At 43.9% G+C, this 14940-nt stretch overlaps 1 protein-coding gene across 1 annotated transcript in view; it reads right to left on the reverse strand.

The window, feature by feature from the left end:
* The window catches only part of vps53 (VPS53 subunit of GARP complex), a 234501-nt gene that overhangs the window by 205038 nt on the left and 14523 nt on the right, over positions 1 to 14940 (reverse strand). The window contains exon 4 of the mRNA XM_060848004.1: positions 2215 to 2281. Within this exon, the coding sequence (XP_060703987.1) occupies positions 2215 to 2281 (67 nt within the window). The remainder of the gene's footprint in view (positions 1 to 2214; positions 2282 to 14940) is intronic.

Consider the following 14940-nt stretch of genomic DNA (forward strand, 5'->3'; position numbering starts at 1 on the left):
GAGAGATAAAAAAAACAAATGGAGAGAATAAAAACACAAGGAAATGTGAACTGAAAGAAAGCGCAATAAAACAAGAGGACAAGAGAAAGAGATGGGTGACCTTATTGAGGTTCATAAAATCATGAGGGACAGAGAGAAGGTGAATGCCAATGGCCTTTTCCCTTGGGTGGGGAAGTTCAAAACTCAGGGCATACTTTTAAGGTCAGAGGAGAAAGATTTAAAAGGTCATGAGGGGCAACTTTTTTTTAAAAAACAGAATGGTTTTTGTGTGGAATGAACTGCCAGAGAAAGTGGAGGATGCAGATACAGTTACAAGGTTTAAAAGATGTTTGGATACTTTAAAGTTTGGAAGGATATGGGTCAAGGACAGGCAGATGAGGTTAGCTGCATTTGGGAACATGGTCAGCATGGACAGCTGGGACCAAAGGGTCTGTTTCCATACTGTTTGACACTGTGACCCCATAACTGATCCAGGAGAACACGCAAATGACAGAAGAGGTAGAAGAAATGGTGGAAAGATGACAAGAGGATAACAACCAAGTTAAACACAGGTAAATTCTGATTTCGAACTCAAAGATTTCATTTTAACTAAGTAAGAAATATCCGCAAATTCCCAATGAAACGGTCAAGAAACATTTTCAGGCCACTCCTTTGCATTCATCCTGCTTCCTTCTAAAAATATCTTCACAAACTATGAAGATGCACGATGGGCCAAATGGCCTTACTTCCACTCCTATGTCTTATGGTCTTAAAAAGTAGGGGCTGATTAGGAATAGTCAACATGGTTTTATGCATGGGAAATCATGTCTCACTAACTTGATTAAGTTTTTTGAAGTAGTAACAAAGCAGACGGATGAGGGCAGAGCGATGAACGTGATCTATATGGACTTCAGTAAGGCATCCAACAAGGTTCTTCGTGGGAGACTCGTTAGCAAGGTTAGATTACATGGAATACTGGGAGAACTAGCCATTTGGATGCAGAACTGGCTTGAGGGTAGAAGAGAGGGTTGCTTTTCAGACCGGAGACCAGTGACCAGTGGTGTACCACAAAAATGGAGTTTGATTTAGACAAGTGTGAGGTGCTACATTTTGGAAAGGCAAATCAGGGTAGGACTTATACAATTAACGTTAAGGTTTTGTGGAGTGTTGCTGAACAAAGAGACCTTGGAGTGCAGGTTCATTGCTCCTTGAAAATGAAGTCGCAGGTAAATAGGATAGTGAACAAGGCACTTAGTATGCTTTCCTTTATTGGTGAATGCATTGAGCATAGGTGTTGGGAGGTCATGTTGCAGCTGTATAGCTAATCAGTTAGGCCACTTTTGGAATACTGCATGCAATTCTGGTCTTCCTGCTAATAGGAAGAACGTTGTGAAATTTGAAAGATTTCAGAAAAGGTTTACAAGAATGTTGCCAAGGTTGGGGAGGGGTGGGTGGAGTTGAGCTACAGGGAAAGGTTGAACAGGCTGAGGCTATTTTCCCTCAAGTGCCAGAGGCTGTGGGGTGACCTTAGAGGTTCATAAGATCATGAGGGACATGAATAGGGTAAATAGACAAGGTCTTTTCCTGGGGTGGGGGAGTCAAAAACTAGATGGCATAGGTTTAAAGTGGGGGGGAGAAGAAGATTTAAAAAGGGACCCGAGGGGCAACTTTTTCACTCCGAGGATGGTGCATATATGGAATGAGTGCCAGAGGAAGTGGTTGGTACAATTACAACATTTAAAAGGCATCTAGGTGGGTATATGAATGGGAAGGGTTTAGAGGGATATGGGTCAAATGCTGGCAAATGGGACTACATTAGGTTGAGATATCTGATCAGCATGGATGAGTTGGACCAAAGGGTTTGTTTCGGTGCTCTACATCTCTAAGTCTATGACTCTGCCTTACTGTTTACTTCCTGAATCTTCTGCTTCTCAATACCATCCTGTTGTACTCCAGCAAGTCACTGCTAGCGTTTTATTCCCATGTCTGTTAAGAAGAACCATAGATGATGGATGATTAAATACCAACTCCAATTTTTTCTTAAACTTCCAGAGAGTTTCTTAATAGTGGAATCCAGTATGACACCATGACAATCAAACAATTAAACTATCCATAAGCAGCAAATGGATCTCCCCTCCAAGTCAATTTACAGCTACTGACTTTGACATGACTAAATAAGAAATTTCAAGTATTAAAGTTACAAAAAAGCACTAATGGAAAAATATGGTTTTATACCTGTCGGCCATCTTGTCCCACATTGGTCTGTCCTCTCACTACAGTTCGAATGTCATCATCCAACCTCCTAACGAAAGATAACACAAGATATGAAGGTATCCACACAATGTTATTAGCAGGCAAGTGATTTTGAGTAAGGTTGTACATCCAAGCTATTCCACATTTACAGTGTGCAGGACAATTTGTTGGCAAAGCACTGAAATCTTTGTGTAAGAAATCCTGAAAAATGCTAGTTTCTTAATAGATGACTGGAAACAAATCACTTGCCTGCACTGTTTATAATAAATCTCAATACCACTGGAGGCAGTAAAGGCTCACATTTCAGATATAACTCAAGTATGTGCACCAATTTTGTCAGTTTCAGTTCATTTCACAGCATTTAAAAGTTTCCATTTTCTGATCAGTTGATTTTGGAATCTTAGATCATTTGATATTTTCATCACTAGTTAAAAAAAAGTTCCTAGGATTAAGCAAACTCAAACTGATAACCTTCATGGGAAAATAATAAATCACAAATCATGGATGGTTCAGGTAAAAGTCACTTTAAAAACCTTAAAAGGGGGGGGGGGGTTGCAGAAGGAAATATGATAACTTGCAAATGACCACTTTATTCACAAATCTAAACGCTCTGTAACTGGAGTGTAACCTTCAAGGAGGCAGAATATCAATAATTACAGATAAAACTTCAATGAATCTTTGATATCAGCTCTAACCTCAGATTTGATTTGGTGCAAAGCAACATTGGACATTTTGTGGTCATGAAAGCCACTTTATAAATGGAATTTGTTCAGGTTGTGTCAGCCTAATTCATTGTTCATGCTAAAAAAATTTCAAATAGCTTATCTTCAAAGGTTAAAAACTCTCAGATCAAGAGTGAGTTAGCTTTATATTTCAATCCAATTAAGACCGCTTATTATACAGAATGATTTTAAGATAAAGCACTCCCCAAAATACACCTGAAGTATGTAAACATACACACACACACACATGAATTTCGAGCGATAGCAGTGTTGGGGAATTAAATCCTTTCTTACTTTTGTCACACAGTGTTACCATTAACTAGTCAGAGTCACTGCAGCACCAAAATTAGGTAAAGTTTTCTTCCATTTCAATACCATTTTGGACCCTTAGTTTTGAAATAGGTACCCTTCACTCAACTTTTCTGTTTCCTATGCCAATCATCTTGTAGTCTCAGAGTAAGGCTGCCAACTGGTGATAAGTTGTAGATAATGGAACACAGTGGCTCAAAGCCCTTAGGGACCTTGGCTGACAAGGGCTAATCTCATCACAAGGACAACAGATACAGCCAACAGAAAGACACTCACAGCACTCCAGAGACTTTCTCCCCTTCTCTGCCCTCCGATTCCAAACCTCAAAGTGTGTGGTCTTGGAAAAACACAGTCTGTCAGGCAGCATCCAAGGAGCAGGAGAGCTGATGTTTCGAGCATAAGCTCTTCATCAGAAATGGGGAGGTGGCCAGAGAAGGCTGATAGATAAATGGGCGGGGGGTAGGTGAGAGTGCGATAGGTAGATGAAGGTGGGGTGAAGGTGAGAGGTCAGAACAGAGGGTGGTGTGGATATGTGGGAAGAAAGATGGACAGGTAGGACAGGTCATGAGGGCAGTGCAGAGTTGGAAGGTTGGATCTGGGATGGGGGGGGAAAAGAGGGAAAGTAGAGAAACTTGTGAAATCCACATTGATTCTATGTGGTTGTAGGGACACAAGATGAGATGTTCTTCCTTCAGGCATCAGGTGGTTAGAGTTTGGCTGTGGAAAAGGCCCACGACTTGCATGTCCTTGGCGGAGTGGGAGAGATCAGCCACACTTTAACTCCCCCTCGCTGGGATTGTTTAGTGCATGTGTCTCAGATGTTCTCTGAAATATTCCACAAGTTGGCATCCTGTGTCCCCAATGTAAAGGAGATCACATCAAGAGCAACGGATATAGTAGATGACACGTGTGGAAGTACAGGTAAATCTCTGCCTAATGTAGAAGGATCGGATGGAGGTGGGGGGGGGCGGGAAGATGTGGGCGTAAGTTTTGCACTTCCTGCGGTGACAGGGAAAGGTGCTGGGAGTGGATGGTGGGTTGGTGGGGGATATGGACCTAACAAGGGAGTCGCAGAACTCCTAACAGACCTAACAAGGGTCTCTCTGGAACACAGCTTGGGGTGGGGAGGGAAATATATCCCTCGTGGTGGGGTCTGTCTGTAGATGGCAAAAATGGCTGAGGTGATGCACCCAGAGGCAGGTGGGGGTAGAAGGTGAGGACCGGGAGAGTTCTATCCTTGTTGCAATTGGAAGGGTGGGGTTCAAGGGTGGAGGTGCCAGAAGTGGAGGAGATGCACTGGAGAGGATAGTCAACCATGTGGGAGGGGAAATTGTGGTCTTAGGAGGTCACCTGGAATGTTCTAGGGGGAATTGGTCCTCCTAGGAGCAGATGCGCCGGAGATGGAGGAATTGGGAATAAAGGATGGCATTTTTACAAGAGGCAGGGTGGGAGGAGGTGTCATCCAGGTAGCTATGGGAGTCGGTGGGATTGAAGTAGATGTCTGTGTTGTGTCAATTGCTGAAAATGGAGATGGAGAGGTCCAGGAGGGGGAGGGAGGTGTCCAAGATGGCCCAGGTGAACTTGAGGTCGAGGTGGAAGGTGTTCATGAAATTGATGAACTGTTCAACCTGCTCATGAGAGCACGAGGTGGTGCCGATACAGTCAATGTAGCGGATGAAGAGGAGGGCAATGGTGCCCTAGCCCTGCTGGATTTTTACCATCCACCCCACCAGCCTCTGAATACGTCACCTCCTCACCGCCCTCCAAGGCCCCAAAGGATCCTTTCACATCCAACAGAGATTTATTGTATTTCCCCCTATGTCATCTACTGTGTCCATTGCTCTCGATGTGGTCTCCTCCACATTGGGGAGACAGGACGCCAACTTGCAAAACATTTCAGAGACCATCTCTGGGACACACACAATAAACAACCCCATCGCCCTGTGGCCAAACACTTCAACTACCCCTCCCACTCAGTCAAGGACATGCAAATCCTGGGCCTCCTCCGCCACCAAACTTTTCCAGCACTACACTATTCGACTCTGATCTCCAGCATCTGCAGTCCTCACACTCTCCCAACTTCACCTCCCGTTGTGTATTTACTATACTTCCGACCATCTGCTCTCTGACGTCGAACATTCAGCAAAGATCTGGTTTTATTCCTCAGCATCTTCCCCTTAAATGTCAATTTATGCCTGAAATTCAATAACTCTTCTTCCATCACCTTCACCCATTACTTTCAACACAAGTCCTCTTCCTGCCCTACTGATCCTTTTGCCCACCTCTTACACTCTCCCTTAACCTGGACCCCTCTGGCTTTTTATCTGCAATTGATCGGTTCATCAAAAACTGTCGATGTGACATTGGTCACCTCAATTTCTCTGCTCCCACCTCACCCATTCCAACTTGTCTCACTGTGAACTGACTGCATGTTGTGCACTCAGATCCAATCCTGCTGATAAGGGTGGTGCTGTTGTCTGACGGACTGACCTCAACAGTGCAGAGGCTGAGTGCCAACTCTCAGATACCGCCTACTATTTCCCCCAGACCATGACCCCACTGAATAGCAGAGCATTATGTCAACTATGGTCACTAACCTCATTTCATCTGGTGATCTCCCCTCCACTGCTTCTAAAGACATAGCCTCCCAACCCCACTCACCTTGCTTCTACCTCCTTCCCAAAATCCACAGCTAGACTGCCCAGGCAGACTTATTGTTCCTGCCCCGAAGAACTCATCTCTTCCAAGTTCAACTCAACACTAAATCTATGCCGTCTAATTCTGGACTCCCCCACCCCAGGGAAAAAATTTTGTCTATTTATCTTATCCATGCCCCTCATGATTTTATAAACCTCTATACACCTCACCCCTCAGCCTCCGATGTTCCAGGAAAACAGCCTCAGCCTATTTGACCGCTCCCTATAGCTCAAGCCCTCCAACCCTGCCAACATCCTTGTAAATCTTCTCTCTCTTGGGGTCTGGCTTCGATCTCCACCTATTTTTAACCCTTTACCCCATTCCCTTACACGGATCATCTGCTCAAGAACCAACTTTTTACGAGCTACTAATCAGGTCTGAAGGGTTAGTGGATCCTAAACATTAATTCTGATTTCTCTCCACAGGTGCCTCAAGATCTGCTGAGATTTTCCAGCAATTTCTGCTTTTGTTTCCGATTTCCAGTTTCTGCAGTTCTTTCCGTTTTTAGAAAGAGACCTGTGGCTCACCTGCCCAAAATCCACAAACCTGACTGCCCCAGCCAACCCATTGTCTCAGCCTGCTCCTGCTTCACCAAACTCATCTCTGCATACCTCGACATGGTCCTGTCCCCCTTAGTCCAAGAACTTCCCACCCTATGGTTGGGACACCACCCACACCCTCCACCTCCTCCATGATTTGCACTTCCCCGGCCCCCAATGCCTTATCTTCACGATGGACATCCAGTCCCTGTACACCTCCATCCCCCATCGCGAAGGCCTCAAAGCCCTCCGCTTCTTCCTTTCCCGCCGACCCAACCAGTACCCTTCCATTGACAGCCTCCTTCGACTGACTGAACTAGTTCTCACTCTGAACAACTTCTCTTTCCAATCTTCCCATTTCCTCCAAACCAAAGGAGTAGCCATGGGCACCTGCATGGGCCCCAGCTATGCCTGCCTCTTTGTAGGATATGTGGAACAGTCCATCTTCCGCAGCTACACTGGCACCACCCCCCACCTTTTCCTCCGCTACATCGATGACCGTATCAGCGCTACCTCGTACTCCCACGAGGAGGTTGAACAGTTCATCCACTTTACCAACACCTTCCACCCTGACCTCAAATTTACCTGGACCGTCTGAGACTCCTCCCTCCCCTTCCTAGACCTCTCCATTTCTACCTCAGGTGACCAACTCAACACGGACATTTACTATAAACCAACCAACTCCCACAGCTACCTAGATTACACCTCCTCCCACTCTGCCCCCGGTAAAAATGCCATCCATTATTTCCAATTCCTTCGCCTTCGCTGCATCTGCTCCCAGGAGGACCAATTCCAATACCGAACAACCCAGATAGCCTCCTCCTTCAAAGACCGCAATTTCCCCTCAGACGTGGTTGACTATGGTCTCCACCGCATCTCCTCCACTTCCCGCTCCTCTGCCCTTGAACCCCGCCCCTCCAATCGCCACCAGGACAGAACCCCACCGGTCATCACTTTCCATCCCACCAACCTCCAGATACATTGTATCATCCTTCGTCATTTCCGCTACCTCTAAAACGGACCCCACCACCAAGGACATATTTCCCTTCCCTATCAGCGTTCCGGAAAGACCACTCCCTCCGCAACTCCCTAGTCAGGTCCACACCCCCCACCAACACAACCTCCACTCCCGGCACCTTCCCCTGCAACTGCAAGAAATGCGAAACTTACGCCCACACCTCCCCCCTCACTTCCCTCCAAGGCCCCAAGGGATCCTTCCATATCCGTCACAAATTCACCTGCACCTCCACACACATCATTTACTGCATCCGCTGCACCCAATGTGGCCTCCTCTACATTGGGGATACGGGCCGCCTACTTGCAGAACGTTTCAGAACACCTCTGGAACACCCGCACCAACCAACCCAACTGCACCGTGGCTGAACACTAACTCCCCCTCCCACTCCGCCAAGGACATGCAGGTCCTTGGCCTCCTCCATCGCCAGACCATAGCAACACGACGCCTAGAGGAAGAGCATCTCATCTTCCGCCTAGGAACCCTCCAACAACAAGGGATGAATGCAGATTTCTCCAGCTTCCTCATTTTCCCTCCCCCCACCTTATCTCAGTCCCAACCCTCAGACTCAGCACCGCCTTCTTGACCTGCAATCTTCTTCCCGATCTCTCCGCCCCCACCCCCTCTCTGGCCTATTACCTTCACCTTAACCTCCTTCCACCTATCGCATTCCCAGCGTCCCTCCCCCCTACCTTTTATCTTAGCCTGCTTGGCACACCTTCCTCATTCCTGAAGAAGGGCTTATGCCCGAAATATCTATTCTCCTGCTCCTTGGATGCTGCCTGACCTGCCGCGCTCTTCCAGAAACACATTTTTTCAGCTCTGATCTCCAGCATCTGCAGTCCTCATTTTCTCCACAGATAAACTACAGCAAGCATTCAAAGGGTTGTGCGGTAACATACTTCCCCAGTCACAACACTTACAAGTAAAGTTTGGTGTTATTTCTAAAAGATTTAGGTTATAAGACAGCTACAAAAAAGGAAGCATTTTTATCCTAAAGAGTTTTTGCAGCAGTGGAATGTAGCCTCTGTACAGCCAACTGAGTGTGTAAGTGGAAACAGGATACTGGCGAAGAGGCTACATCCTCCCTCGTGAAACTAGAAGATAAAGCGAAAGAATTGATGGTGACTCGATAGCAAAAAGTAACCTAATCCTCCAGGATGTGACTTTTAAAATCATACGTCGAGCTTAAATGCAATTCAAATTTCGATTAGCTGCAACTCAATATTATTGTCTCATGAATATAGAGACTGCTATAGATATTCCAAACCTCAAAAACAATAATTTTGTCTTAAACTCCAATCACAGATACAAATTTAAAGCAAAGTTCATGAAGAAAGAGCAATATTCCAAGACCAAAAATAATTGAAGATTTATCCACAAAATAGTTTCACAGCAAAAGGCAAAGCAACTGACAACTAGAATGTTTAAAATGCATATTGGACTGGGCTAAATGAAAACCTAAACCAGCTGGTTATTGGCTGAGGGAAGCTTTACTTGATAATTATATCACTGGCACTGAAGGCAATTTCTGAAACTTCTGAACCTTTTGTACCAGTTACAGCTGAAATGAAGACTGACTTTTTTTTTAAAACTTGCATCCCTTTACTCCTATACTTTTGATAAGTGAGTTTTCTTGCTGTAGTGATATCCAAATATCAGATTTGTTCAGAGCATATTTTAAAATCCTAACGCAGCCCTTGGAGAGAGGTGGGACAAGGTAGAGGAATTAATCGGGGCATGAATACAAGACATATCTAATTAAAATACGATTAATTTAAAAATCACCTAACTATTACAATCCAACTGTGGAGAGCAGCTCTCTCCCCAATCTCTGACCATTTCTCTCTGCCTCATTTTTCATAATCACCCTTTCACACCCTCAACCCTGGATACACACACACACACACACACACACACACACACACACACACACACACACACACACACACACACACACACACACACAGCCCCCTCCCACAGCTTTTCAAAGCTGATTGGAGGCAGATGTACACAGGCAAAGGGACGGCCGGAAAACGGGAAGCCTTCAGGAATGAGATAACAAGAATCCAGAGAAAGTATATTCCTGTCAGGGTGAAAGGAAATGCTGCCAGGTATAGGGAATGCTGGATGACTAAAGAAATTGAGGGTTTGGTTAAGAAAAAGAAGGAAGCATATGTAAGGTATAGACAGGATAGATCTAGTGAATCCTTAGAAGAGTATAAAGGCAGTAGGAGTATACTTAAGAGGGAAATCAGGAGGGCAAAAAGGGGACATGAGATAGCTTTGGCAATTAGAATTAAGGAGAATCCAAAGGGTTTTTACAAATATATTAAGGACAAAAGGGTAACTAGGGAGAGAATAGGACCCCTCAAAGATCAGCAAGGCTGCCTTTGTGTGGAGCCGCAGAAAATGGGGGAAGATATTAAAATGAGTATTTTGCATCAGTATTTACTGTGGAAAAGGACATGGAAGATATAGGCTGTAGGGAAATAGATGGTGACACCTTGCAAAATGTCCATATTACAGAGGAGGAAGTGATGGATATCTTGAAACGCATAAAGGTGGATACATCCCCAGGAACTGATCAGATGTACCCAAGAACTCTGCGGGAAGCTAGAGAAGTGATTACTGGGCCTCTTGCTGAGATATTTATATCATCGATAGTCACCAGTGAGGTGCCGGAAGACTGGAGGTTGGCTAACGTGGTGCCACTGTTTAAGAAGGGTGGTAAGAATGAGCCAGGGAACTATAGACCAGTGAGCCTGATGTCGGTGGTGGGCAAGTTGTTGGAGAGAATCCTGAGGGACAGAATGTACATGTATTTGGAAAGGCAAGGACTGATTAGGGATAGTCAACATGGCTTTGTGCGTGGGAAATCATGTCTCACAAACTTGATTGAGTTTTTTGAAGAAGTAACAAAGAGGATTGATGAGGGCAGAGCAGAAGATGAGATCTATGATTTCAGCAAGGCATTCGACAAGGTTCCGCTTGGGAGACTGGTTAGCAAGGTCAGATCTCATGGAATACAGGGAGAACTAGCCATTTGAATACAGAACTGGCTCAAAGGTAGAAGACAGAGGGGGGTGGAGGAGGGTTGTTTTTCAGACTGGAGGCCTGTGACCAGTGGAATGCCACAAGGATCGATGCTGGGTCCACTCATTTCTGTCATTTACATAAATATTTGGATGTGAGGATAAGAGGTACAGTTAGTAAGTTTGCAGATGACACCAAAATTGCAGATATAGTGGACAGGGGAGAAGGCTATCTCAGATTACAACAAGATCTGGACCAGATGGGCCAATGGGCGGAGAAGTGACAGATGGAGTTTAATTCAGATAAACGCGAGGTGCTGCATTTTGGGAAAGCAAATCTTAGCAGGACTTATACACTTAATGGTAACGCCCTAGGGAGTGTTGCTGAACAAAGAGACCTTGGAGTGCAGGTTCACAGCTCCTTGAAAGTGGAGTTGCAGGTGGATAGGATAGTGAAGGCGGCATTTAGTATGCTTTGTTTTATTGGTCAAAGTATCAAGTACAGGAGTTGGGAGGTCATGCTGCGGCTGTACAAGACATTGGTTAGGCCACTGTTGGAATATTGTGTGCAATTCTGGTCTCCTTCCTATTGGAAAGATGTTGTGAAACTCGAAAAGATTTACAGGGATGTTGCCAGGGTTGGAGGATTTGAGCTAGAGGGAGAGACTGAACAGGCTGGGACTGTTTTCCTTGGAGCATTGGAGGTTGAGGGGTGACCTTATAGAGGTGTACAAGTTATATGGGGCATGGATAGGATAAATAGACAAAGTCTTTTCCCTGGGGTTGGGGTTTAGGGTGAGAGGGGAAAGATATAAAAGAGACCTAAGGGGCAACTTTTTCATACAGAAGGTGGTACGTGGAGGAATGAGCTGTCAAAGGGTGTGGTGGAGGCTGGTACAATTGCAACATTTAAGAGGCATTTAAATGGGGGATATGAATAGGAAGGGTTTGGAGGGATATAGGCCGGGTGCTGGTAGGTGGGAATAGATTGGTTTGGGATATCTGGTCGGCATGGACGGGTTGGACCGAAGGGTCTGTTTCCGTGCTGTACATCTCTACGCCTCTGTGTGTGCTCTCCACCCCCCCCCCCCCCCATCCCATCCCAACCCTTTTGCATCTCTTGATGCGTGCTCGCTCTCTCTCTCTCTCTCTCTCTACCTGCCCAATTCCCCATTCCTTTACATCTCATGTGTCCCCCACCCCTCTTCATACACTCTCTCTCAACCATTCAGGCTAACAGGTTTACTTCAGTAGGAGATGTTTCGGGTCCTTCATCACAGTTTACTTCAGATTTCAAGCTCCACACAAGTCTCTTTCCACTTTAGTTAATTGTATCCTATGAATATATTCTTCAACTCCTTAATAAATAAAAAACAAAAAAGTTGCAAAACCTAGCAGGTCTCACAGTATCTGCAGAAAGAGAAATAGAGTTAACATGATCATTTTGAGAGTCATACGACTTGAGTCGTATGGGATGTGAAACTTTAACTCTACTTCTCATTCCATCAATGTTGCCAGATCTGCTGAATTGCTTGAACATTTTTTTATTATTTCAGGTTTCCAGCATCCACAACATTTGGTTTGTTTTGCTCTTCAATTCTATTCCTTCCCATGAAGGTATAGCAACCCACTTAAATATATCTATGCTAATCACCAGAACCATTCCACGTGAAAGGTAGTTCCACATTACAACCACACTCTCTGCTAAGCTGTTTATGCTGAATTCATAGAATTGCTCCAAACAGCATCCCACCCAGACCCACCCCCTACCCTATTCCAGTAACCCTGCATTTCTCATGGCTAATCCACCTAGTCTGCACACCCCTGGACACTATGGGAATTTTAGCATGACCAATCTACTTTACACCTTTGGACTGTGGAAGTAAACTTGGGCACCTGGAGGAAACACACAGACAAGGAGAGAATGTGCAAAATCCACATCAAACCCTGGCTCTTGGGACTGTGAAGCAGCAGTGCTAACCACTGAGCCACTGTGCCACCCGGGATTTGTTACTAATTGTTCCATGATTTTTGTCTCTGGCTTGCCACTTTGTGTAAGTGGCAACAAACCAATATCATAAAACATTCAGCATCTTTTGATGTGGATGCTTGAATCTCAATGGAAAGATGCAATTTCCCCACTCAGCTGATGGATCTCATCTGGACAGAGGGGACTCAAAAGTGCAACACTGCCACTCTGAAGTATACACCTATGCATCTTGCAGCAACACTGCCAGCAGGTCATGCTCTCAGTGCATACGTAGCCTGGGGAAGAACTAGAGTTGGTTAATGTACAAAAATATCCTTTCACTCAACAATGTAGAACAGTAAGAAAAGTCAGCAGAAGTTCCCAGTTCCAGAAATAGGGGAAAAACTGTGATCAGATACGTTTTCTAAAAAAAAAGTCATTATTTTCCATCAGGTTAATAAGAGTCAAAAGTAAATCACAGCCCAGACCTTGAACAGCCTCCAAAATGTACACATACTAATGCATACTCAGCTCCAATCACAGGTGTGCAGAAGTAAATGATACTGACTGATGGTTTCAGTCCTATGAAGAGGCACATATTTCATTCCAGGGAACTTAGAATAATAAAAAAAGTTAACAGCATATGCAAAATCAATCAACAGAGATCTGCAAGCATTGGCCACATTTTTCTTTTCCTCAGTTATACAATAGCTCAGCATTTTCAGTGAGGTATAAAAGAGTGCAACAGCATTGGATTTCTTTGACTAGCGGTGTTCTGGCTTTATTTATAATACATCAGGCATTTCAACAGCTACATTGCAGAACTATGGAAGCTCTGATTGCAACATTTATAAATGCAACTGGGATCAAGATGGATCACAAATACAGAAAAAACTCTACAGATAGTTGTCAAAAAAACTGCAATGCTTCGTTTATATAAATTACAAAAAAAAAATCTGTCGTCAGCAAAATACACTCAAATACAGAGGTGTTCTCAGGATCTCACTAAATGTTTTTCTGAGGATTCATGAACATTGACTATTATCTGGACAATTTTTTAAAAAATCAGACAGACATTCTTGTCACTATCGTCTGGATTTACTAAATACAGCATGCGCTGCCACAAACTCTAAATAAACACTAAATTCTAGGTCACAATCGGAGGGTCGGTATGGACTTGTTGGGCCAAAGGGCCTGTTTCCACACTGTAGGAAATCTAAAGAAAAAAAAATTGATAAACTACAAAATCCAGAGCATTAAACAGGTAAAAGGTCAGTACTCAGTATAAATAGTAATTACAAATATTATTCCCTTTGAAATGTCAAGACCTCTTTTACTAATCCCCAACTGAAAGATTACTCTATACGCACAGTTCTCATTCATTACATGGCTACATGCTATGACAGAGCCTGATTAGCCTACTATCACTGAGGAGGCAGTTTTCTTGTCATGCAGCTCAAAATATAGCTGCAAATTGCTTTGAAAACTTCCTGGAACAAAAATTGTTTTTCTCAGAGCTGCCTTTGGACAATCAGCCGTTTGTGAGCCTCCAAGGCCCAGGCTTATCTCTTGAAAACAAGATAATCAATGTCACACTTTGAAGCTAAAATTGTCTACGTTTAGGATGTCCATATTTACGCAGCTATCAGGGGAGCTGCAGGACACGAAAGAACTCATAAATCTGCATTTATTTAACAGATGTATTAAGTCACTTTTCTGTTCCAAGGGAAGAACCAAATTGTGCATAACAAAAGTCTATCACTTATCACGTGTGCTCTCTACATTTTTCTGAATTAGCTAGAAATATTTCATTTTAACCCTGTATACTTTGACCAGGAAAAGAAATCCAATAAATAAACCTTCAATTTCATTACAAGAACAAATGCTTGCAAAAATATGACATAATAAAACAGGCGTCTTATGGATACAGGATGCCATGCTTTCAAGAACTGAAAGTCTGGAATACATCTAAAAACATCCAGAACTTGGGCCGTAAGGAAATTCTCTGTTTTGGGCTGAGTGATTGTGGGTCTTGATGGGTAGCAGTCATGACGACAGGCCTTACAATATACCTTTATTGAAATTTCAAGACAACATGGACCTAAGTGGCACACATCTCTATCACTTAGTGGAGAGGGTGATCGCTCATTTGAATTTTTCAGTACTAAACATATGCGAACTTTGCAATTGAAAGGGATGCAACCACAAGTTATATTTCATGCAGTAAATTGTAAAAAACGTATTTCTTAATGTCAAGGACATTATACAATAAAAAGCACAAAGTCCAACCTTTAATGCATACTCCCTGGCTGTCATCCACACAGTCGCTGTCAAAATTTAGACATAATTTGGACACAGCTCTTTTTTAACATGGCAATACATTTGCTTCCATGTATATGAACCATTGCATTTTTGCATAAAA

This window comes from Hemiscyllium ocellatum, chromosome 31 (assembly GCF_020745735.1).
Source record: "Hemiscyllium ocellatum isolate sHemOce1 chromosome 31, sHemOce1.pat.X.cur, whole genome shotgun sequence".
Taxonomy (NCBI): domain Eukaryota; kingdom Metazoa; phylum Chordata; class Chondrichthyes; order Orectolobiformes; family Hemiscylliidae; genus Hemiscyllium; species Hemiscyllium ocellatum.